The sequence below is a fragment of the Leucoraja erinacea genome, chromosome 10 (assembly GCF_028641065.1).
Source record: "Leucoraja erinacea ecotype New England chromosome 10, Leri_hhj_1, whole genome shotgun sequence".
Lineage (NCBI taxonomy): Eukaryota > Metazoa > Chordata > Chondrichthyes > Rajiformes > Rajidae > Leucoraja > Leucoraja erinaceus.
This window is the reverse complement of record NC_073386.1, coordinates 4,180,631-4,203,554: the sequence shown is the minus strand read 5'-3', so window position 1 is coordinate 4,203,554 and position 22,924 is coordinate 4,180,631. Positions and strand designations below refer to the sequence as shown.

The 22,924-nt window shown below is 46.8% G+C and overlaps 2 protein-coding genes across 2 annotated transcripts in view; one reads left to right on the top strand and one right to left on the bottom strand.

The window, feature by feature from the left end:
- fubp1 (far upstream element (FUSE) binding protein 1) overlaps window positions 1–9,148 on the bottom strand; it is a 33,694-nt gene extending 24,546 nt beyond the window's left edge. The window contains exon 1 of the mRNA XM_055641296.1: window positions 9,008–9,148. Coding sequence (XP_055497271.1) covers window positions 9,008–9,046 — 39 coding nt within the window. The 5' untranslated portion in view covers window positions 9,047–9,148. The remainder of the gene's footprint in view (window positions 1–9,007) is intronic.
- Window positions 8,096–22,350, top strand: dnajb4 (DnaJ heat shock protein family (Hsp40) member B4). Its single transcript, XM_055641306.1, has 3 exons — window positions 8,096–8,638; window positions 11,957–12,537; window positions 18,285–22,350. The coding sequence occupies exons 1-3, from the start codon at window positions 8,428–8,430 to the stop codon at window positions 18,516–18,518; spliced, it is 1,026 nt and encodes a 341-aa protein (XP_055497281.1). The 5' UTR covers window positions 8,096–8,427; the 3' UTR covers window positions 18,519–22,350.
- Window positions 22,351–22,924: the final 574 nt, after the last annotated feature.

Sequence of the window (22,924 nt, the reverse complement as noted above, 5' to 3'; positions counted from 1 at the left end):
TTAAAATAATACCGCACAGAAGCAGGCCCTTCAGCTCAACTTACTCATGCTGACCATTAACCGCTTCCACAGACTGGAACAGCATCCCTCTTCTCATCAGAACTGCCCCCTCCATCGACTTCTTTAAGTCTAGACTTAAAACTTATTTCTACTCACAAGCGTTTCCTGAGGTCCTCTGAGGGAGCGCTGTATGTATGTATTGTTATTGTTAGATCTATGTACCACTGTATGTAGCACGTTAGTACCTGCACTGATGTAAAGCACTTTGGTCAACGAGAGTTGTTTTTAAATGTGCTATAGAAATAAAATTGACTTGACTTAACTTGACCAAGATGCCCTATCTACACTAATCCCACCTACTCTAGTTTGACCCATATTTCTCTAAGCCATTGCTGTCCATGTACCTGTGGAAATGTTATCATAGACCTGCCTCCACTTGAAAAGATGTTTATAGACAGGTGTATGGATAGGAAACGTTTAGAGGGATGTAGGTCAAACACATGCCAATTGGATAACAAAGAACTGCAGATGCTAGTTCATATCAAAGAAAGGCCCAAATATCAAGAGCAACCCAGTGGGTCGGGCGCTATCCCTGGAGCACATGGACAAGCCAGTTTTGGTTCGGAAACCCCCTCTTCATCTTGGAGTATTCGTTCACACTAGTTCCATGTTATCCCACTTTTGCATCCACTCTCTACACGCTAGGGCTGATTTACAGAGGCCAATTAATGTACAAACACGCACGTCCTTTGGGGTTTGGGAAGAAACCGGAGCACCCAGAGGTTATAGGGAGAATAATTCAAACTTCACACACTCAAGGTCAGGATGGAACCAGAGTCTGGCGCTGTGAGGCAGCAGCACTAACAGCTGCGCCACTACGCACTGTTTTTGCCGTATTATGACAATGGCAGAGATATTTTTAGTATGTGTGCGGATGACACACGATCTGGCTCCTCACTAAGTACGGGTAGGACACCCACAGTGAATGGTAGGCCCTAAGGAGAGCTGAAGAAGAGGGACGTTGGTGTACAAGTCCAAAGATATATCTCAAGATGGCAGCATAGGTTGGCTTGGAGAACTTTGATGTAATCACAAAGAAGGCACGTCAGCACCTTTACTTTCTTAGACATTTAAGTAGATTTCCAAATACTCTAACATAACTCTAAAGAAGCAAAAGTATGCTGGCTGGTTGCATCATGGCCTGGTACAGCAATTCCAATGCACAAGAATGCAAGCGGAGGCCAAGAGTGGTTAACCCAACGTTGTCCATCACAGGCATAGTCCTCACCATCAAACGCATCTACATGAGGTGCCGCCTCAAGTACTGTTTTCACTGCGACCATTGGGCAGGATGTACAGAAGCCTGAAGTCCCACACCACCAGGTGCAGCAACAGCTACTTTCCTACAACCAACAAGTTCAATCTTACAGATGGACACAAAAAGCTGGAGTAACTCAGCGGGTCAGACATCATCTCTGGAGAAGAGGAATATGTGACGTTTCGGGTCGAGACCATTTTTCAGACTGAGTTTCAAGAATGGTAACTTATTCCTTCTCTCCAGTGATGCTGCCTGTTCCGTTGAGTTACTCCAGCATTTTGCGTCTATCTTCGGTGTAAACTAGCGGTTTCTTCCTACACAGTTCAATCCTGTGATATCTACATACTACCAACACCGCTGGGGGGGCGGGGGGAGCACAGAGGAGTTCCAGGCGTGGGGAGGTGGGGGGGGGGGGAGAATAATGGAGAACTTGGTGTGGCATACTTTGTCAGAGCCCTTTATGTGGTGATTATATGCATACCCTGAGTATACAAGCAAGGAATGTCACTGACTTGTCAATAAAGTATTCATTCACTCATTCATTCAATTTAAAAAAATGAAAAGGTTAATCAGAGCTCACGAGGACAAGTAGACTTTCTTCAGGATAGATTTATTGCAGATTGTTACAATGTTGTTATTTGGTTGGAGCTCGTGGCCTGAAGGGTCTTAAGGTCCACTAATGACAACATTACTCGGGCTTTGTGAAGTGCAGTTAACTCAACTAGTTACCACTCCTACTTAGGTGCCCAACGACAATTGTTAATTGTCTACATTATAGGGGTTTGACAGGCATCAAATCACGTGTTCACATAGATCCCGTCCCTTCGAGGACGCCACCTGGAGCACTGAGCTCAAATATCATACTCACTCATCCCCGGCCTACTGACCAGCCCAGACACAGAAGGTGCGTGACCGTGCTGGCGGCTTTGCGCAGGATGCGGTACAGCGAGAGCTCGGCGCTTGACATAGTAGCTGCCAGCGCAGGCCTCCTTGTGTCACCGTGCCTGGGCCCGGGGAGGAGGAGCCCGGCAGCACATTTCCAGTGTTTCACTCGACCCTCGGTCCGAAAATCACTTTCCAGGTTACGGAGGTAGAAAGAAATGCTGGAGAAACTCACTCCAGCATTTTCTTCCACTTTCGCTTTTCCAGCATCTGCAGTTCTTTATTAAACATTCCAAGTACCAGAGATGACGGAAGTCTGCGGGCCGGATGATTGAGGATAAAAATAAGCCTGCGGGCCGGATGATTTCGGGTTATGGGCCTGATTCGGCACGTGGGCCGTAGGTTGCCGACCCTATACCACAATAAACTTCAATGATATTTTATTGCCACAGGGATCCACCGGGTGGCGCCATCAGCGATGGCAGCCTCACCAACGGTCTCTGTCTTTTTTGTTATTTTTAGTGTGTTTTAAAAAGTATGTGTTAATGTTCTCTGGTTTGTTTTATGGGGGGTGGGGGGGTGGTCAGGGGGAACTTTTTTTCAATCTCTTATCTTGCCGGGGATGCTATAGTTTTCCGGGTGGTATCTCCGGTCGCTCTGCGGCCTAACATCGTGGACCTGGCGGCCTTGCTCGAGACTGACTTGGAGCCCCACCGCGGGGCGGTGGACTTGCCGTGGACATCGGAGCCTGCGATCCCTTGCCTAGGATCGACGCTCCAACTGTGGCCTGCGGATGTCACCATCGAGGAGCTCACAGCCTCGGGTAGGGACTGATGTCGGGAAGCTCCAAAGTCGCAAGAGGTTCGACCCGGGATCCGATTGCCCGGCGCGGTGCGCTGAGATCCCCCAATACGGGAGCTTGATCGCCCCAATGCGGAGGGCCCGACCGCCGGCTACGGGGGCCAAGATCGTCCCGTCAACGGAAGGCTTGAGGCCCCCAACCGCGGAAGAACAAAGAAAGGATGAGATTGAACTTTTTTTTCGCCTTCCATCACAGTGAGGAATATGGAGGAGTCACTGTGGTGGATGTTTATGTTAAAATGTATTTTGTGTGTTTTGCTTTTTATTAGTATGACTGTATGGCATATCAAATTCCTTGTATGTTGCAAAACATACTTGGCTATGATTAAGATGTACCTAGGTACAGTGAAACACACAAAGAGTCGCCATGTTTCTAATGGCGACAAAGCTACAAAAGTACCGGATTTTGGCAGCCCCCCTCCCCCCCGCCCTTTCTGCAGCGTCCCTCTTTGTTGTCTGGAAAGAGTCAACATTGTGGTCTGAAGAAGAGTCTCAACACGAAACATCACCTATTCCATTTCTCCAGAGATGTTGCCTGGCCCGCTGAGTTACTCTAGCACTTGTGTCTATCTTTGAGAAAAGTCAATCACACTGAAGCTCAAAGCAAGCTCCAAAATTAGACATGTTTCTGAATGGCTCAGAGATTGTTCAAACCACAATGTGAAATCTAATAAAGATGTAATGCCATCAAATCATTAATAATTCACAACCTTGGGGTATTTCTAATTCACTATCAAAATGGTTTAAAATATATTTATTTTACTGTCTATCTTCGGTTTAAATTAACATCTGCACTTCCTTCATAAACATGCTGATTGTTGACTTCCTAATATTCAAAGACCTATTTGCATCCCTGCTGTAGACTTCATGGTGTTGATTAGAATTGAGATGTAATCAAAATCCAACACAGTCTTATGCCAGTCTCACTGTTATCTTCTCTCAGATCTTGACTAGTAAGGGGACAAAGTATAGAAACATAGAAAATAGGTGCAGGACTAGGCCATTCGGCCCTTCGAGCCTGCACCGCCATTCAATATGATCATGTCTGATCATCCAATTCAGTATCCTGTACTTGCCTTCTCTCCATACCCCCTGATCCCTTTAGCCACAAGGGCCACATCTAACTCCCTCTTAAATGTTGCCAATGAACTGGGCCTCAACTACCTTCTGTGGCAGAGAATTCCAGAGATTCACCACTCTCTGTGTGAAAAATGTTTTTCTCATCTCGGTCCTAAAAGATTTCCCCTTATCCTTAAACTGTGACCCCTTGTTCTGGACTTCCCCAACATCGGGAACAATCTTCCTGCATCTAACCTGTCCAACCCCTTAAGAATTTTGTAAGTTTCAATAAGATCCCCCCTCAATCTTCAATCCTCAAGTATACGGGGAGAAGGCTGGAAAATGGGGTTGACGGGATATCGGGGTAACATCACACATGTTATAAGATTATTAGACATGAACTGCAGATGCTGGTTTAAAAGTCAAAGAAGCTCAAGGGTCCAAACCCGAAGCGTCACCTGAATGTCCTCAGAGATTGTTCAAACTGACCTGTGAAATCTACTCCAGCATGTTGTGCCTTCTTATCCAATAGATCAGTGCAGGTGTCGGTATTTATAATTGGACTATCAAAATGGTTAGGAGGGAAGAGATCATTTATGATGGTGGAGTATCTTTATGGGCTAAATGGCCTATCACTTATGACATGCTGCCTCACCTGTTGTTACTCCAGCTCTTTGCACCAGAAACATAGAAAATAGGTGCAGGAGTAGGCCATTCGGCTCTTTGAGCCAGCACCACCATATCAATATGCATGACTAGTGGGGTGCCGAAAGGCTCTGTGCTGGGACACCAGTTATTTACAATATATATTAACTGCACCTCCACTGACTCCTCTGACAAACCTCTCAAGTTTGAGGACTACACAACCCTGATTGGACTGATCCAGGATGGGGGAAGAATCTGCAACAAGACCTGGGTGTGCTTGTACATCAGTCACTGAAAGTAAGCATGCAGGTACAGCAGGCATTGAAGAAAGCTAATGGCATGTTGGTCTTCATTGCAAGAGGATTTGAGTTTAGGAGCAAGGAGATCCTACTGCAGTTGTACATGGCCCTGGTGAGACTGCACCCGGAGTATTGTGTGCAGTTTTGGTCTCCCTAGTTGGAGGAAGGACATTCTTGCTATTGAGGGAGTGCAGTGTAGGTTCACCAAGTTCATTTCGGGTTGGCGGGACTGGCCTATGATTAAAGAATGGATCGACTGCGCTTATATTCACTGGAATATAGAAGGATGAGAGGATATTTTATAAAACCATATAAAATTATACGGGATTGGACAGGCTAGATGCAGGAAAAATGTCCCGATGTTGGGGGAGTCCAGAATCAGGGGTCACAGTTTAGAATAAGGGGTAGGCCAATTAGGACTGAGATGAGGAAAAACTTTGTCACCCAGAGAGTTGTGAATCTGGAATTATCTTCCACAGAAGGCAGTGGAGGCCAATTCACTGGATGTATTCAAGTGACAGAGTTGGATGTAATTCTTAGGGCAAATGGAATCAAGGGATATGGGGAGAAAGTAGGAACGGGGTACTGATTCTGGATGATCATATTAAATGGCAGTGCTGGCTCGAAGGGCCGAATGGCCTACTCCTGCTCCTATGTTCTGTTTCTAATATGATCATGGCTGATCAAGCAAAATCAGTGCCCCATTTCTGCTTTCCCCCCATATCCCTTGATTCCGTTAGCCCTAAGAAGGGCCAATAAGATCATAAAATTCGCGGATGACACAACAGTGGTGGGACTCATCAGCAGAGATGACGAATCAATGTACAGGGAGGAAGTAAAACAACTAGTGGACTGGTGCGCCAACAACAATTTAGCATTAAATGCCGACAAAACAAAGGAGATGATTGTCGACTTCAGGAGGGCGCAGCCAAAACACACACCCCTCAACATCAGTGGCACCACAGTGGAGAGAGTGGAGAGTATTAAGTTCCCCGGAGTGCAAATTACAGACAGTCTCACCTGGTCCAGGAACAACACTGGGCTTGTCAAACGGGCCCATCAATGACTGCACTTCCTGAGGAAACTCAAACAGGCCTCACTCCCCACCAACATCCTCAGGACTTTTTACAGGGGCACGGTGGAGTCTGTACTCATGTACTGCATAAACACGTGGTACTCCACCTGCAACTGCTCAGACAGTAAGGCTCTGCAGAGAGTAGTGAGGGGAGCAGAGAGGATCATTGGCGTCTCCCTACCCCCGGTACAAGAACCGTTCCAGAGCCGCTGTCTTAAAAAAGCTCTGAGAATAACTAAGGACAAACTGCACCCCCTCCACACACACCTGGATCTCCTGCCATCAGCCAAGAGATACCGTAGCATCAAAGCCCGGACTACCAGACTGCTAAACAGCTTCCTGCCACAGGCTGTGAGGCTGCTAAACAATCACTCTGTACTCGCAGTCACCTGATTCTGCGGCTTTGCACTGACATTTTAATAACTCGGGCACTGGCCACTCAAATCAGTTGCCCTGGACATTTTAATGATTGTTTTTACTGTATTTTAATGTTGCTGTTTTACCTGCTTTTAACTATACTGTTTCATCAGGGACTGGATTGTTTTTACTGTTATTATGTGTGAAATGTTTTAAGTTTCATGTGCGATGCTCTGGGAAACGTCTTGTCATTTTGCACCGTCAGGCAGACGGTACAGATCTACAAGGACAAGGACAAATAGACTAAAAAACAGTTTTTACCCCACTGCTATAAAAGCACTAAATGTAGCCGCCAAGGAACGCAGGGGCGATACAGACTAAGGGACTGTGGTACACTGTGAAATCGACAGAAGGATGGAGGGTTGGGTGTGTATGCGTGCTTTGTTCGTGATATTTATTTAGTTGTTTATCTTTTAATATTTTACCTTGTATGTATCGTTAGCTTTTAGAAATGTTTGAATGCTGCACTGACTGGCTGACATTTTAAATTTCGTTGTACATGGTTCATGTTACAATGACAATAAAGAAACTATTCTATTCTAATCACTGTGCAATTGTTGCTTTGCAAGATGACAATAAAGGTTGATTATGATTATGATTAATATATATTTTTTTGAAGTCTTTTTAACAGTCAGGAGTATTTATTGTCATGTGTCCCAGACAGAACAATTACATTCTTACTTGCAGCAGCACAACACAATGTGTAAACATTGTATTCCGTAAACAATGTAATAAACGCAAAGAAATGTTCAGTAGAGAGGGAAATATGAGGTGCTGTTCCTCCAATTTGCGTTGGGCCTCACTCTATTAGGTCACAGTTTAAGGATAAGGGGGCAGTCTTTTAGGACCGAGATGAGAAAAACATTTTTCACGCAGAGAGTGGTGAATCTCTGGAATTCTCTGCCACAGAAGGTAGTTGAGGCCAGTTGATTGGCTATATTTAAGAGGGAGTTAGATGTGGCCCTTGTGGCTAAAGGGATCAGGGGGTATGGAGAGAAGGCAGGTCCGAGATACTGAGTTGGATGATCAGCCATGATCATATTGAATGGCGGTGCAGGCTCGAAGGGCCGAATGGCCTACTCCTGAACCTATTTTCTATGTTTCTATACTCATTTCCCTCCCCAGATGCTGCCTGACTTTTTTTTATATGATCATGACATGATTTATATGGTCAGATATAATTCATTTCACCGCACTTTATGTGCAAGTGATGAATAAAACTTGACTTGGCTTTTTGTGAGATCTCAATGCTGCAATGGTGATCGCATTTCACATGATTCCAGAATTTGGGGAAGGGCGCTAGTTAAATGCAAGGCGAAACACGAGAAGGGGGGAGAGAGACTCAACGGGACGGGCAGCATCTGCGGAGGGGTGGGATGGACAGACGGGACTCAGATTCAGTCAATTGCTCCCCAGATGCCGCCTGTCTGCCTGACCCGTTGACTTCCCCCAGCATCTTGGTGTGTGTGTGTGTGCTCATGCTTCCAAGTCCCTAATGAAAATGCCCCGTTGCTCAAACACTGGATAATTTGACCCATTGTGAGCGGCTGTTCCTTTTTAGGAGAAAGGACGGCGGCAGGAATGTTGAAAGTTTGCGTCAGTGTTGTTTTGGGTGGATGGGAAATGACGTTTGTAGATGTTCTGGAAAGAGCTAGGGCTTTTTTTTTTAACCCAGGCGGAATGGGTTTTTATATAAAGTCAGCTGCAGTCTAGGGAGAGCGAGAGAGAGCTGTTTTGAGAGCGACCGGTCACTGCCAGGAGAGAGGTCTGCTTTAATTATCCACCCAGCAGAGCCTTTTTCGCCTGCTTTTCTGAAGGGCAGCCCCGCAGTCTTTTTTTTTTTAATTTGTTTTCGCGTTTTGCACTGTACGATGGGGAAGGATTATTACAGTATCCTGGGCTTGCAAAGGGGGGCTTCCGAAGACGAGGTCAAGAAGGCTTATCGCAAGCAAGCCCTGAAATGGCATCCGGATAAGAACAAGTCGCCCACCGCCGAGGACAGATTCAAGGAGGTGGCCGAAGCCTACGAGGTCTTGAGCGACCCTAAGAAGAGGGAAATCTACGACCAATTCGGGGAAGAAGGTAGGCAGAGAGAAGGGGGGTGGGGTGGTCTCCCCTTGTAGAGTGAGGGGTTACTCTACACCATTGCTCCACGCTTGGAGTGGGCACTGATGTGCAATTATTGCAGTGTATTGTAATAACAGGAATGACTCCGGGCATTGGTTCCTCTGTGATTTCAGTGCGGGGACATTCTGGTCTTTTCATGAAACAACGTTCGTGTGATGTTGTTCTACAAAGCTCTCCCCCTTCCCCCATCGCACCTCCCTCAATCCACGGTGTCTCGACCCGAAACGTCACCCATCCAGCCTCCCCACAGCCAGATGCTGCCTGTCCCCGCTGAGTTACTTATCCAGCATTTTGTGTGTGTGTGTGAGTGTGTCTCTCTCTCACCTGCCAACATGCTCGAGGTAGAGGATTGACCGTCACCATGGATCTATTTTAGAAGACTCCTGATTTCAATGTTCGCGAGATCTACCCCTTTTTGAACGTGGAAATGTGTCCCATTTCTCTGAATGTTAAGGGAGGTCTCCTGGGTTCGCCGGGAACTTGTGCTGCAGTCCATTACATCATGGCTTAACCTCGCTGTCCACGACCAAGCGCCAGTCGCCAGCTCGGTGGTTGGCTAAACCGGCATGTTTCTGTCCACAGGGCGTCACCATGCATTCACAAGAGTCACACAGCGTGGAAACAGGCCATTCGGCCCAACTTGCCCAACATGTCCCAGCTACACCAGCACCACAAGGTTAATTCCCGGGATGGCGGGACTGTCATATGCTGAGAGAATGGAGCGGCAGGGCTTGTACACTCTGGAGTTTAGAGGGATGAGAGGGAATCACATTGAAACATATAAGATTGTTATTAATGGTACACAAAAAATGCTGGAGAAACTTAGCGGGTGCAGCAGCATCTAGGGAGCGAAGGAAATAGGCAACGTTTCGGGCCGAAACCCTTCGATTTTCCAGCATCTGCAGTTCCTTCTTAAACAAAAGATTGTTAAGGGTTTGGACACGCTACAGGCAGGAAACGTGTTCCTGATGTTGGGGGAGTCCAGAACCATTAGGAGTAAGCCATTTAGAAAGGAGACGAGGAAACAGTTTTTCTCACAGAGAGTGGTGAGTCTGTGGCATTCTCTGCCTCAGTGGAGGCAGAGAATTCCAGTGGAGGCCGGTTCTCTGGATGCTTTCAAGAGAGAGCTAGAGAGGGCTCTTAAAAATAGCGGAGTCAAGGGATATGGGGAGAAGGCAGGAAAAGGGTACTGATTGGGGATAATCAGCCATGCTCACATTGAATGGCGGTGCTGGGTCGAAGGGGCGAATGGCCTAATCCTGCAAAATCTTTTTGTCTTGTCTTTTGTCACCTGCCCCATGTTTGGTCCATATCCCTCCAAACCTCTCCTATCCATGTGCCTGTCTAATTGCTTCTTAAATGTTGCGATAGTCCCTGCCTCAACCACCTCCTCTGGCAGCTTATTCCGCGCTCCAAGGAATAGAGACCCAGCCTAATCAACCTCTGCCTATAGCCCAGAGCATCTAATCCTGGCAACATCCTCGTCAATCTTCCATGTGCCCTTCCCTGTACCCTTGACAAGATCTTCCCTATAACACGGTGTCCAGAACTGAACACAATGCTCTAAATTCCTCCATTGTTTCCAAATTGAACAGGGTCACTGGGCCTCATACACCTACACCGTGTGTTGGAAAGAACTGGAGATCTAAATTCGAAGATCCATGCTGGAGTATCAGCGGGAAAGCATTTGGAGAGAAGCAGGGGTGATGTTTCGGCCCCTTCTTCATATACCCCAAAACATCACCATGTTCTGGAAAGAGTTACTGGTCAGATTTTGCTACTTTACCTACACCAATTGCTTTGCGAAGTCCATAGAGCATGTATATTTCTTTGAAAATGCAGGACAAGAGGGATACACTCCCATCAGGACTAGCCTATTTCCCTCCTCTTTCACCATATACAATGTTTGAAATACGTTCCCTGAAGTTGTCTATCAATTGGATCAAAACTCTGACTAAATCTTGGAGGCAGCATCTCTGACAACCCTAGACAATAGACCCGCTGAGTTACTCCAGTATTTTGTGTCTGCTTCGGTGTAAAGGCATCTGTAGTTCCTTCCTACACATTCTGTCCTTTTTCAGACCATTCAGCCCTTCAAGCCAGCAACGCCATTCAATGTGATCATGGCTGATCATCCCCATCAGTACCCCGTTCCTGCCTGCTCCCCATATCCCCTGACTCCGCTATATTTAAGAGCCCTCTCTAGCTCTCTCTTGAAAGTATCCAGAGAACTGGCCTCCACCGCCCTCTGAGGCAGAGAATTCCACAGACTCACAACTCTCTGTGAGAAAAGGTGTTTCCTCGTCTCCGTTCTAAATGGCTTACTCCTCATTACCCCTACCCCTTAACTGTGGCCCTTGGTTCTGGAGTCCCCCAACATCGGGAACATGTTTCCTGCCTCTAGCGTGTCCAAACCCTTAACAATCTTATATGTTTCAATAAGATCTCTCATCCTTCTAAACTCCAGAGCGTACAAGCCCAGCTGCTCCATTCTCTCGGCATATGACAGTCCCGCCATCCCGGGAATGAACCTTGTAAACCTCAATAGCAAGAATGTCCTTCCTCAAATTAGGGGACCATAACTGCACACAATACTCCAGGTGTGGTCTCACTAGGGCTCTGGTCGGGGGGGAGGGGCAAATGAATGGAGTGAAGTGCTATGATTGGAGGAGAAAGCCCAAGATTCAAGAGAGAGTCAAGAATGTTTTATTGTCGTTTTTACCAATAACTCAATCATGAAATTCTTACTCGCTGCAACATAACAGGCTTGTAAATGTAATACGCAGTGATAATATATAATAAACTAAAATTAAATAAATTAACAAGCACAATACCACTGTAAAAAATATTCCAGCACCAATAATCAAGAGTGTTTTATTATCATATGTCCCAGATAGAACAATGAGATTCTTACTCCTGCAGCACAACAGAATATGTAAACATAGTACACTGTAAACAATATATTAAATGAGAAATACCGTTCTGCATGTGTGTGTATATATACACATACCCAAATATGGGTCTCGACCTGAAATGTCACCTATTCCTTCACACCATATATGCTGTCTCACCCGCTGATTTTCCCCAGCACTTTTATCTACCTATATGTATGTATTGTGGGAGAAGATTTAATTATAATATAATTATTAATATTTGGGTTTCAGGGAGTAAGGAGAATTTGATTTATATTTGCATTGGCTTCAACATTTTGCATACAGTCCAGGTACAGCCACAGACTGACTAAGTAAGTATTCTTTTTTTCTTCCATTGCAGGTCTGAAAGGAGGAATTGGTGGGAACGATGATCAGGGCGGGACGTTCCGTTACACGTTCCACGGAGACCCCCACGCCACCTTTGCCGCCTTCTTCAACGGCGCCAACCCCTTCGAGATGTTCTTCGGGAGGAGGATGGCAAACGGCCAGCACGAAGAGTCCATGGACGTGGACTCGGACATCTTCGGCCACTTTGGGGGCTTCAGCATGAACGGCTTCCCCAGGGAGCGGCACAGGGGAGGGATGATGGGGCCGATGCAACGTAAACAGGACCCCCCCATCATCCACGACCTCAAGGTGTCCCTGGAGGAGATCTTCAACGGCTCGACCAAGAGGATGAAGATTTCCAGGAAACGCCTCAACCCCGACGGCAGGACCGTCCGGATGGAGGACAAAATACTGACCATCGAGATTAAAAAGGGTTGGAAGGAGGGAACTCGGATCACATTCCCAAAGGAAGGCGACGAAATGCCCAACACTATACCGGCAGATGTGGTTTTTGTACTGAAGGATAAGCCTCATCCCCACTTCAAGAGGGATGGATCAAATATTGTCTACCACGCTCGGGTCAGCCTACGGGAGGTACGTTTAGTTTAGTTATTATCACGTGTAGTCAAGTCAAGTCAAGTTTATTCGTCACATACGCACACGAGATGTGCAGTGAAATATAAAGTGGCAATGATCGCGGATTGTGCAAAAACACTACAAAACAGAATTGAATAGAATCAGAATTACATATTTGTGGGAGAAAAAAAAAGAAGAAACAGCAATTTAAAAAGACACCGCAAAACAGTAAACTGGTATAATAAGTTAGTCCCTGGTGAGATAGGAGTTTACAGTCCTAATGGCCGCTGGGAAGAAACTCCTTCTCATCCTCTCTGTTTTCACAGCATGGCAACAGAGGCGTTTGCCTGACTGGGGTGGAAGGGGTCCCCCATGGTCTTGTTGGCTCTGGATCTGCACCTCCTGATATACAGTCCTGCAGGGGGGCGAGTGTAGTTCCCATAGTGCGTTCGGCCGACCGCACTACTCTCTGCAGAGCCTTCTTGTCCTGGGCAGAGTAGTTCCCAAACCAAATTGTGATGTTTCCAGACTAGATGCTTTCCACAGACGCTGAGTAGAAGACTTATAGTGTAAAGCTTTTTTGTTGCGTGTTATCCAGTCAGCGGAAATACCATATATGATTACAATCGAGCCGTCCACAGTGCATGGATACAGGATAAAGGGAATAACGTTTAGTGTCATATAAAAACCAGTAAAGTCCGATTAAATATAGTTTGAACATCTCCAGTGAAGTAGATGGTAGGTCAGGACCGCTTGTTAGTTGGTGATAAGATGGTTCTGTTGCCTGATAACAGCTGGGAAGAAACTGGCCCTGTATCTGGAAGTGTACTGGCGAAAGGTAGTGCAAGGGTCGACAATGAGGTAGATGGTAGATCAGGACTACACTCTAGTTTGCTGAATCACCAGTTCTACTTGTAACGTGAGCCTCCTGCTCTTCCGCTTTCCCTGTCTGTCGGATGGGTTGCACACTGGGCGTTTCTTTCCAGTCCGTCCACATGCTCAAGAACAATTTCAGTCTCCAGTTCAGGAATCGACCCCACCATATTCTGAAATGTAATAACAAGGAACTGCAGTTTAAGAATAAGGGGTAAGCCACTTAGAACGGAGACGAGGAAACACTTTTCTCACAGACAGTGGTGAGAATTGTGGAATTCTCTGCCTCAGAGGGCGGTGGAGGCCAGTTCTCTGGATACTTTCAAGGGAGAGCTAGAAAGAGCTCTTGTAAATAGCGGAGTCAGGGGATATGGGGAGAAGGCGGGAACGGGGTCCTGATTGTGGATGATCAGCCATGATCACATTGAATGGCGGTGTTGGCTCGAAGGGCCGAATGGCCTACTCCTGCACCTATTGTCTATTGTCTATTGTCTTATTTACCAAAGAGAGATAAAAAAAAGTGCTGGAGTAACTGTGCAGGTCGGGCAGAATCTGTGGAGATTCTCATAGATAGGTGATGTTTTAGGTCAGCACCCTCATTCAGCGCTGGAGGTGGGGGGCGGGGGGGGTGTAGGGGGGGGGGAGGGGCCGGCTTGTGGGGGGTAGGGGGGGGGGGGGGGGGGGGGGGGAGAAAGCTGGGAGTGAGGAGAGGCAGGACGAAGCATGGTCAGTAATAGGTGAACGCAGGAGAGGGGGGGATTTCTGACAGGCAGACGGTTGGACGAAGGTCAGAGATGATAAAACAGATGTGAGCCAAAAGGGTAAAGAGTTGCGAATTATGAAGCTTGAGGATAGAAACGGTGCGAATGGTGAAGATGGGGGAAGGGATGCAGATGGAAAATTATGATATCCGATATTCTGAGCCGTGGAATATTTTAGGCATGAGTCGGGGGCAACACAATTGCTGCACAATTCCAGTCCCAATTCATTGCCAGTTCTACTCTCCCACATTCTCTTTGTTTCTCCCGCAGCTCCAGAATTCCCTCTCGGAGCCACCCTATCACTGTTTTTGAGACCTTTTTGTTTACTTTGTTCTTTTAGTTTAGTTTGGAGATACAGCGCGGAAACAGGCCCTTCGGCCCCACCGAGTCCGCGCCGACCAGCGACCCCCCCCCACATTCACACTATCCTACACACACCAGGGACAATTTGCAATTAGACCAGGGCCAATTAACCTACAAACCTGCATGTCTTTGGAGTTGTGGGAGGAAACCGGAGAAACTCCACGCAAGTTACGGGGCCGTCATATAAACTAGTACAGACAGCACCCGTAGTCAGGATCGAACCTGGGTCTATGGCGCTGTAAGGCAGCAGCTCTACCGCTGCGCCATCATGCTGCCTCTTTTCTAAGTGACCATTTTAACTTTCGGGCACCTCTCCAAACATCACTTCCTATTCTTCATGATAAGATATTCACTCGTTCAAGTCCTGCTCGAGCTTCGCCACACATGAATCCAAAATGGCTCTTTCTGTGAAAAGTCCATCGCAAGTGCTCCTTGATTGGAAGGAGGAACTTCTTTTGCAAAGAGTAATAATATAATCATCATCTACCAGTGCTCCCCTTTCCTCACATCCAAACACCAGTCCGCGCACAAAAAACAGGCAGACAGTCACAGAGATAAAGTCACCTTAAACCTATGTCCTCTGGTCCTCAATTCCCCTACTCTGGAAAGAGATTCTGTGCATCTACCTATTCCTCTCATGATTTTATACATCTCTGTAAGATGAATGAAAGAATGAATGAATGATTGAATAAGTTTTTTGGCCAAGTATTCACATACAAGAAATTTGCCTTAATGCTCCGCCCGCAAGTGACAACGACATACAATGACAGTTAGAAATGACACATAAAACATTAAACATTAATAATAAAATATTATTGATTAAACATGAGAATTAAATATAATACCAGAGCAAAACGAGGCCACCTATGAAGTCGTAAGATTATAAGTAATAGGAGCAAATTTAGGCCATTTGGCCCATCAATTCTACTCCGCCATTCAATCATGGCTGATCTATCTCTCCCTCCTAACCCCATTCTCCTGGCTTCTCCCCATATCCCCTGACATCTGTACTAATCAAGAATCTATCTATCTCTGCCTTAACATTATCCATTGACTTGGCCTCCACAGCCTTCTGTGGCAAAGGCAAATTCTTGATTAATATGGGTGTCAAGATGTATTCAAGAGGGAGCTAGATATAGCTCTTAGGCCTAACGGAATCAAGGGGTATGGGGAGATAGCAGGAACAGGGTACTGATTCTGGATGATCAGCCATGATCATATTGAATGGCGATGCTAGCTCGAAGGGCCAAATGGCCGACTTTCGCACCTATTTTCTATGTTTCTATCTTATCGGGAGAAGGCAGGAGAATGGGGTTGGGAGGGAAAGATAGATCAGCCATGATTAAATGGCGGAGTAGACTTGATGGGCCGAATTGCCAAAATCTGCTCCTAGAACATATGAACTAATGAACATTATGGCGATACAGATCTATGAGGAGATTGGCTTACCGACAATGTTTTGGAACAGAACCCTTACGAAACCCAGGCACTGCCTGGACTTGGCAAAAAACCAAGCCAAGAATAGAGAGGAATTGCTTGCACAGTGAATTATCACGGCCTGACATACAGCCTGAAAGGGGGTGGATGCAAATTTATAGCAACTTTCGAAACGGAGTTAGATAAATGTTGTCTGGGGGAAGAAAATTACAGAGCAATGTCTAAAGAGCAAGGGAAGTGGCACTAATTGAATATCTCTCATTGAAGTTCCGACATATTGGTTTGAATTACCCTTGGTGCTACATAATTCGACTGTCTTCATTGCTAAAACTAATTTAAGCCTTACAGCGTCAGAGACCCGGGTTCGATCCTGACTACGGGTGCTTGCCTTATGGAGTTTGTACCTTCTCCCCGTGACCTGCATGGGTTTTCTCCGGGATCTTCGGGTTTCCTCCCACACTCCAAAGACGTACAGGCTTGTAGGTTAATTGGCTTGGTGTAAGTATAACTTGCCCCTAGTGTGTAGAATAGTGTTAGTGTGTGAGGATCGCTGGTTGGCGAGGGCTCAGTGGGCCAAAGGGCCTGTTTGCGTGCTGTTTGAGTACAGAGAAGGTTCACCAGACTGATTCCTGGGATGTCAGGACTTTCATATAAAGAAAGACTGGATAGACTCGGCTTGTACTCGCTAGAATTTAGAAGATTGAGGGGGGATCGTATAGAAACTTACAGCATTCTTAAGGGGTTGGACAGGCCCTGGGTTAGATGCAGGAAGATTGTTCCCGATGTTGGGGAAGTCCAGAACAAGGGGTCACAGTTTAAGGATAAGGGGGAAGTCTTTTAGGACCGAGATGAGAAAAACATTTTTCACACAGAGAGTGGTGAATCTCTGGAACTCTCTGCCACAGAAGGTAGTTGAGGCCAGTTCATTGGCTATATTTAAGAGGGAGTTAGATGTGGCCCTTGTGGCTAAAGGGATCAGGGGGTATGGGAGAGAAGGCAGGTAGAGGATACTGAGTTAGATGATCAGCCATGATCATATTGAATGGCGGTGCAGGCTCGAAGGGCCGAATGGCCTACTCCTGCACCTAATTTTCTATGTTTCTATGTAGGCCAAGGCAAGTTCGGGTCCGACTCCCTTGGTTCCAGAGACTTTCTGGATTATCTGTCTTGCCAGACCAACAGTGGTCATGGCCTCTGTGTGGAGTCCAACTGTTGGCCTTGGAGGTACACAAAAAAGCTGGAGAAACTCAGCGGGTGCAGCAGCATCTATGGAGCAAAGGAAATAGGCAACGTTTCGGGCCGAAACCCTTCTTCAGACTGATCGGGGGCGGGGGTGGGCGGGGACAAGAAAGGAAAAAGGAGGAGGAGCCCGAAGGCTGGGGGATGGGAGGAGACAGCAGGGGGACTGAGGAAGGGGAGGAGACAGCAAGGACTAACAAAATTGGGAGAATTCGATGTTCATGCCCCCAGGATGCAGACTCCCCCAAACGGAATATGAGGTGCTGTTCCTCCAATTTCCGGTGCTGCTCGCTGTGGCCAAGGAGGAGACCCAGGACAGAGAGGTCGGAGACGGAGTGGGAGGGGGAGTTGAAGTGCTGAGCCACCGGGAGGTCAGCTTGGTTATTGCGGACAGAGCGGAGGTGTTCGGCGAAATGTTGGCCTTGGAAGTCGGCTGTGTTCCAGAGCCCGGGCTGCAGGGGGCAAATCCGACCTGCTGATCGGCGCAGAAGTCCTGATACGGTTGAGATCGGCCACCGGCCTAGACGTCATATTTTGGAGAGACTTCCAGGGGTTCAAGTGCACTCATGATTTTGTCCGGATTAAAGGGGGTTGCTGTACATTCAGTGGTGGACCTGTACAAGATTGCAGATCCAATGGGAAAGTCTATGAGTAAGACATTACAAGATGGCATTGGCATGTTTGAGACAGCAACAAACTATTTCAAGAATCTCTTGCGTCTGTGTTTCTGAATAAGGCCTGAAGGAACTTTTTCTTTCCCTGGGAATGGGAGAGGAGGGTTAATGAAGATGAAAAAAAAGCGAATGCCTTGAATGAAACATAAACCTGGCGGCGCTGTGACTATTCAGTGGAATTCTCTGCCTCAGAGGGCGGTGGAGGCAGTTTCTCTGGATGCTTTCAATAGAGAGCTAGATAGGGCTCTTAAAGATAGCGGAGTCAGGGGAGAAGGCAGGAACGGGGTACTGATTGAGGATGATCAGCCATGATCACATTGAATGGCGGTGCTGGCTCGATGGGCTGAATGGCCTACTCCTGCACCTATTGTCTATTGCGTATTCCTTCTGGCTAACTCTGTGTTCCTCCCCGTTGCAGGCCCTGTGCGGTTGTACAATTCACGTTCCCGCAATGGAAGGCAGGTCCATCTCGATAACGACCCAGGAGGTGATCAAGCCGGGCGCGAGGAAGAGAATAAGCGGCAGGGGAGTGCCGTTCTCAAAAAACCCCCACCAGCGGGGTGACCTGATCGTGGAATTTGAGGTCAGCTTCCCAGACTTCCTGAGCACGTCTTCCAAAGAGGGCTTGAAGCGACACTTACCCATGTCATAGACGTGAGGGTGGGCACAGCAAGTTGGAGTAACTCGGTGGGACAGGCAGCGTCTCTGGAGAGACGTTTCTGGGGTTGAGACCCTTGAGAGATGCTGCCTGACCCGCTGAGTTACTCCAGCTTTTTGTGTCTATCTTCCCTTTGAACCAGCATCTGCAGTTCCTTTCTTGCTCGTAGATGTGAGGACGGGTCCCTGCACACAGTGGAACCCTCACACTCTTGTACATAGCGACACAACTGCTTTGAAGTACTGAGCCTGCACGCCCTGGGAAGAAGCAGCAAGGACTGTTTTCGAGAGTTTTCCCCAACTGCAATAACTTGTTGTCATGGTTCTTAAGGCAAGCTTTTCACTGTGTTCCGTCTGATGCAAGCGTGGACGTTTTTGTACGTTTTTAATTGTTTATTTGGATATGAACGCTGGCTGACTTGAGAGACTAAACCCTTGAGAGAATGGCAGCACAGGATGGCGCAGTGGCGTGGCTGCTAGCGTCAGAGACCTAGGTTCGATCCTTATCTTGGGCGCTGCCAGCTTGGAGTTTACACGTTCTCCCTGCGACTGCGTGGGTTTCCTCTGGGTGCGCCCACATCCTACAAATGTGCGGGTTTGTAGGTCAATTGGGCTTCTGTAAAACTGCCCCCAGTGTGTAGGGGGTGGATGAGAAAGTGGGATAACATAGAACTAATGTGAATGGATGATCAACGGTCAGCATGGACTTGGTGGGCTGAAGGGCCTGTTTCCATGCTGTATCTATACTATAAATTCACAACGGGTTGGTCTTTTCAAGCTCTGCACAAGCTTGAGATAATTGAAAACGATGTGGATGAAGCCTAGGCACCTTTTAATGCATGTGTTCATATGCCCATGAACCAAATCTCTTTCACACTCGTCTTTGCTTTGACTTGTACTGGCTCCAGTTTAACAATTCCTGATTTTTTTGTTTTCAGTTCTGTCCATTATCTGTTACTTGTGATCTGTTACATACCCATCATGCTGCTCCATTTCAGGCTTTTTGCTCATCCCCTGTTACTTTCCCAATCATTGTCAATTGCTGGCCCTTCTGCCAAACCTAAAAAAACCCGAATTACATCTTAAAGTCTCCCTGCCTTGATCGTTCCTCCTTTAAGACTCTTCCCACATCCCACGACCAGTCGTGTGGGGAGGAAAGACATTCTTGTCCTAATCTGAGGAAAGACATTCTTGCCATAGAGGGAGTACAGAGAAGGTTCACCAGACTGATTCCTGGGATGGCAGGACTTTCATATGATGAAAGACTGGATAGACTCGGCTTGTACTCGCTAGAATTTAGAAAATTGAGGGGGGATCTTATAGAAACGTACAAAATTCATGAGGGGTTGGACAGGCTAGATGCAGGAAGATTGTTCCCGATGTTGGGGAAGTCCAGGACAAGGGGTCACAGTTTAAGGATAAGGGGGAAGTCCTTTTTTCACACAGAGAGTGGTGAATCTGTGGAATTCTCTGCCACAGAATGTAGTTGAGGCCAGTTCATTGGCTATATTTAAGAGGGAGTTATATGTGGCCCTTGTGGCTAAAGGGATCAGGGGGTATGAAGAGAAGGCAGGTACAGGATACTGAGTTGGATGATCAGCCATGATCATATTGAATGGGCCGAATGGCCTACTCCTGCACCTATTTTCTATGTTTCTATGTCACCCACACTGGCTCCTTGTCACCCCATTCCTGCATCCACTCCCTACACACTGGGGGCAGCTTTTCGAGGCCAGTTAACCTACAGCTGGTAGTGCTGCCTGCCTCACAGCACCAGAGACCCGGGTTCGATCCTGACTATGGGTACTGTTTGTGCGGGAGTTTGTGCACTCTCTCTGTGACCACTTGGGTTTCCTCCGGGCGTTCCGGTTTCATCCCATATCCCAAAGACGTACAGGTTTGTGGATCAATCGGCCCTCTGCAGGCAGGAAATATGTTCCTGACGTTGGGGGATTCCAGAACCAGGGGCCACAGTTAAGGGGTAGGGGTAATAAGGGGTAAGCCATTTAGAACGGCGACGAGGAAACACTTTTTGTCACAGAGAGTTGTGAGTCTGTGGAATTCACTGCCTCGGAGGGCAGGGAAGGCAGGTTCTCTGGATACTTTCAAGAGAGAGCTGGATAGGCCTCTAAAAGATAGCGAAGTCAGGGGATATGAGGAAATTGGAGAAACAGGGTACTGATTGGGGATGATCAGCCATGATCACATTGAATGGCGGTGCTGGCTCGAAGGGCCGAATGGCCTACTCCTGCACCTATTGTCTATTGTCTGTAAAATTGCCCCCCAGTGTGTAGGGAGTGGGTGAGAAAGTGGGATAACATAGAACATAGTGGTAACATAGACTGATAGTCAGTGTGCACTCGATGGGCTGAAGGGCCTGTTTCCATGCCGTACCTCTAAATCAAACTAAACTAAACAAATGCGAACATGTTGACGTGAATATTCCATTCAAGAATGTGTTCTCAAAGATGAATTTCTGGGATTCAGAATGCACAGTGCTGTCGGCGTCATATGTTTGTGTGTTGTCACTTTGCCCAACTATACAATGTGTTTTTACCAGATTAGCACTTTCGTACCGAAATATACTATATTCTTTAAAAATATGTTTCAACATAGTGCATAGTTTGAGCCCCCGATTCTTGTCACTGTCAATGAGCAGGGCAGGCGTTTGGATATATGTCACTGCATTTACTCAAAGCAGATTGATGGTTTTGTAAACTGGTGAACACACCTAGTATGTTATCCCATTTCTGCCCCCCATTCAAATCTGGTGCGTCCATTGCCTTGTGATAGTTTCTTAATAGGCAGCGTAGTATTTTCATAAGTTCTCGGAGCTGTTTAGGCCGTTCGGCCCATCAAGTTGCAGAGAAAGCTTGAACAAGTTAGGGCTTTATTCTTTGGAGCGCAGAAGGTTAAGGGGGGACTTGATAGAGGTCTTTAAAACGATGAGAGGGATAGACAGAGTTGACGTGGATAAGCTTTTCCCACTGAGAGTAGGGAAGATTCAAACAAGGGGACATGACTTGAGAATTAAGGGACAGAAGTTTAGGGGTAACATGAGGGGGAACTTCTTTACTCAGAGAGTGGTGGCTGTGTGGAATGAGCTTCGAGTGAAGGTGGTGGAGGCAGGTTCGTTTTTATCATTTAAAAATAAATTGGATAGTTATATGGACGGGAAAGGAATGGAGGGTTATGGTCTGAGCGCAGGTAGATGGGACTAGGGGAGAATACGTGTTCGGCACGGACTTGTAGGGCCGAGATGGCCTGTTTCCTACTGTAATTGTTATATGTTTATAAGTCTAGTCCGCCATTCAATCATGGCTGATCTATCTTTCCCTCTCAACCCCGTTCTTCTGCCTCTCTCCCCATAACCCCTGACACCCGTACGAATCAGGAATCTCTGCCATAAAAAATATCCATTGACGTGGCCTCCACCGCCGTCTGTGGCAATGAACCCCACAGATTCGACCACCCTCTCACGAAAGAAATTCCTCCTCATCTCCTTTCCAAAGGTACTGTACATGCTTTTATTCTGTGGCTGTGCCCTCTGCTCCTGGGCGCTCCCACTCGTGGAAACAACCACAGTTGAGAATCTATTGCAAGGAACAGGACGTTTTGAGGTGATTTAATTAAAAGCATGAAGCAAGTGATGCATTCTCTGCAGCCTCACAATGTTGTTTGCCGTTTTATTTGTGTAACTCAGTAACTGAAGTGGATCTAACAATACTGGTAGCAATTACTCCGATGCAAAGTCAAAAGCAGGGTTTTTATTGCATATTGTCTGGAAAAGCATTACTTGTTTGTTAATAAAATGCAACACAAACATGGTTACGTGGCATTCTGTGTCGTGTATTTCTATATGTATTCACAATGTGAGCAGGGTATTGCTTCATTAACCGAGATACAGCGGGGCGGGGGAACTTTTTTTGCGTGCCATCCAGGTAATCATACCATGAATGAGAACAACAAGCAGTGCAAAAAGGAGAGTATACAGAAGATAGCGTTACAGACAATGCCAATAGTGTGTGGGAAAGATGCTGGTTTACATCGAAGACAGACACTCAGCAGGTCAGGCAGCATCTCTGGATGGATCGTTTGGGTCGAGACATAGTAACATAGAAAGTAGATTCAGATTCAGATTCAGATTCAATCTTTATTGTCATTGTGCAGTGTACAGTACAGAGACAACGAAATGCAGTTAGCATCTCACCCAGAAGAGCGAACATAGAATAATGAGCAGTAAAATATATATATACGTACATACAGTAGCAGTAGTGCAATTTTTCTGGGGGAAGGAGTGTCTGGGGGGGGGGGCGGCTGGTGGTGGGACTGGCAGTCACCAAGGTGCAGAGTTAAATTGTGTAACAGCCGCAGGGAAGAAGCTGTTCCTGGACCTGCTGG